Source organism: Helobdella robusta, assembly GCF_000326865.2.
Source record: "Helobdella robusta unplaced genomic scaffold HELROscaffold_33, whole genome shotgun sequence".
NCBI lineage: Eukaryota > Metazoa > Annelida > Clitellata > Rhynchobdellida > Glossiphoniidae > Helobdella > Helobdella robusta.
The window spans coordinates 290792-292263 of NW_008704623.1; the positions used below are offsets into that span (position 1 = coordinate 290792).

Consider the following 1472-nt stretch of genomic DNA (forward strand, 5'->3'; position numbering starts at 1 on the left):
CCATTCATCCATCCATCCATCCGTCCATCCACCCACCCAGCCACCCATTCATCCATCCATCCTTCCTTCCACCCATTCACCCATCCATCAATCCACTAACCATTCAGGAACTCGAGTATACAGCCCCCCAGAGTGGGTGACGGAGAACAAGTACCAGGGCCTACCTGCCACGGTGTGGTCCCTGGGCATCCTGCTTTACGACATGGTGTGTGGGGACATTCCGTACGAACACGATGAACAGATAGTTAGGGCTGAAGTCCATTTCAGAGTTCCCCTCAGTTTTGGTGGGTGTGAAGTTGTCTTGAGTGTTGGTGACGATGGTGATGGTGGTGAAAGTGTTAGTGATGATGAGGAAGGTATTAGTAATGATGATGGTGATGAGGGAAGTCGTGATGCTGATGATGAAAAAGATGATGAAGATGATGATAGTGATGGTAGTGTTGGTGAAATGGGATTATTAAAGCCAGTCATAATCTGTGCTGCAGTGACCTGCTTCGAATGCAAAGATTCCTTTCTGTTGTGTATGTTTATGATGCGTTGTTTTGAACGTTCGCCAAATTTTTATGTGACGCGAAGACTTTGAAATTAACACTTTCATCTGTTAAAGTGGATTACTCAACAAGAAAGCAATTTTACGTGACCAAACACCAAAAATTAACAGAGGTTCGGGACCTGATACGAAAATGCCTGTCGGTCGATCCGAACGACAGACCCACTTGCGAACAAATCCTGGCCCATCCCTGGTTCTACACCAACAACTTGCCGGATTCCAGGCAGTACTTCCTGACAAGAATTCCGGAATTCAAAGGCAGGAAAGAATTGAACTTACCTTTCATGGATCGCGAGAGTGAGAACAACAACGGCAGTGAGGACGGCTTTGAAAACATCAACTCATTTCTTCCACTCTTCCTGGCCACTCAAAGTTCCCTCCAATCTTCCGCACTTCCGGATTGGGCTCCCTACACGTCAACTATGACGTCATCACCGCCGACCGTGACCTTCCCCAGACAGGATTCCCTGATTGGTGGCCGAGGTTGGGGCAAGGAGGAGGAGGGGGAGGACATCGTGCTGTCGGTTGAAAACGGGGATGGGGTTTTTTCTGAGGAGAAAAATAACAAGAAGCTGAAAGATAAAAATAATGTCGATAATTGTAATGCCATTAATGACAATAAAAACAGTAATAACAATAAAAATAAGATGAATGACAGTAAATCGACGAAAGTTGATAAGGGCGAAGGTAAGAATGAGAAAACTTCACCATCCCTGCTTGCACCGACCATCAACAAGTCAAAGAGTAGCAACGTCATTTCATCCAACTCATCATCTTCTTCCGCTAAAGATGGCAAAAAATCCAGCAATGATGACAAGATGGCCGATCAATCATCGTCGTCGTCACCGTCGTCGTCATCTTCTTCATCATCCTCTTCGAATAAGAACCGCATATCGAAAGGCTTAAAAGATTCGAACATCAT

General features: G+C 45.5%; 1 protein-coding gene across 1 annotated transcript in view; it reads left to right on the forward strand.

Moving 5' to 3' along the window:
• HELRODRAFT_82658 (hypothetical protein) overlaps positions 1 to 765 on the forward strand; it is a gene marked incomplete at both ends in the record, with an annotated part of 12259 nt that extends 11494 nt beyond the window's left edge. Inside the window, 2 exons of the mRNA XM_009022695.1 lie at positions 108 to 284; positions 662 to 765. Coding sequence (XP_009020943.1) covers positions 108 to 284; positions 662 to 765 — 281 coding nt within the window. The remainder of the gene's footprint in view (positions 1 to 107; positions 285 to 661) is intronic.
• Positions 766 to 1472: the final 707 nt, after the last annotated feature.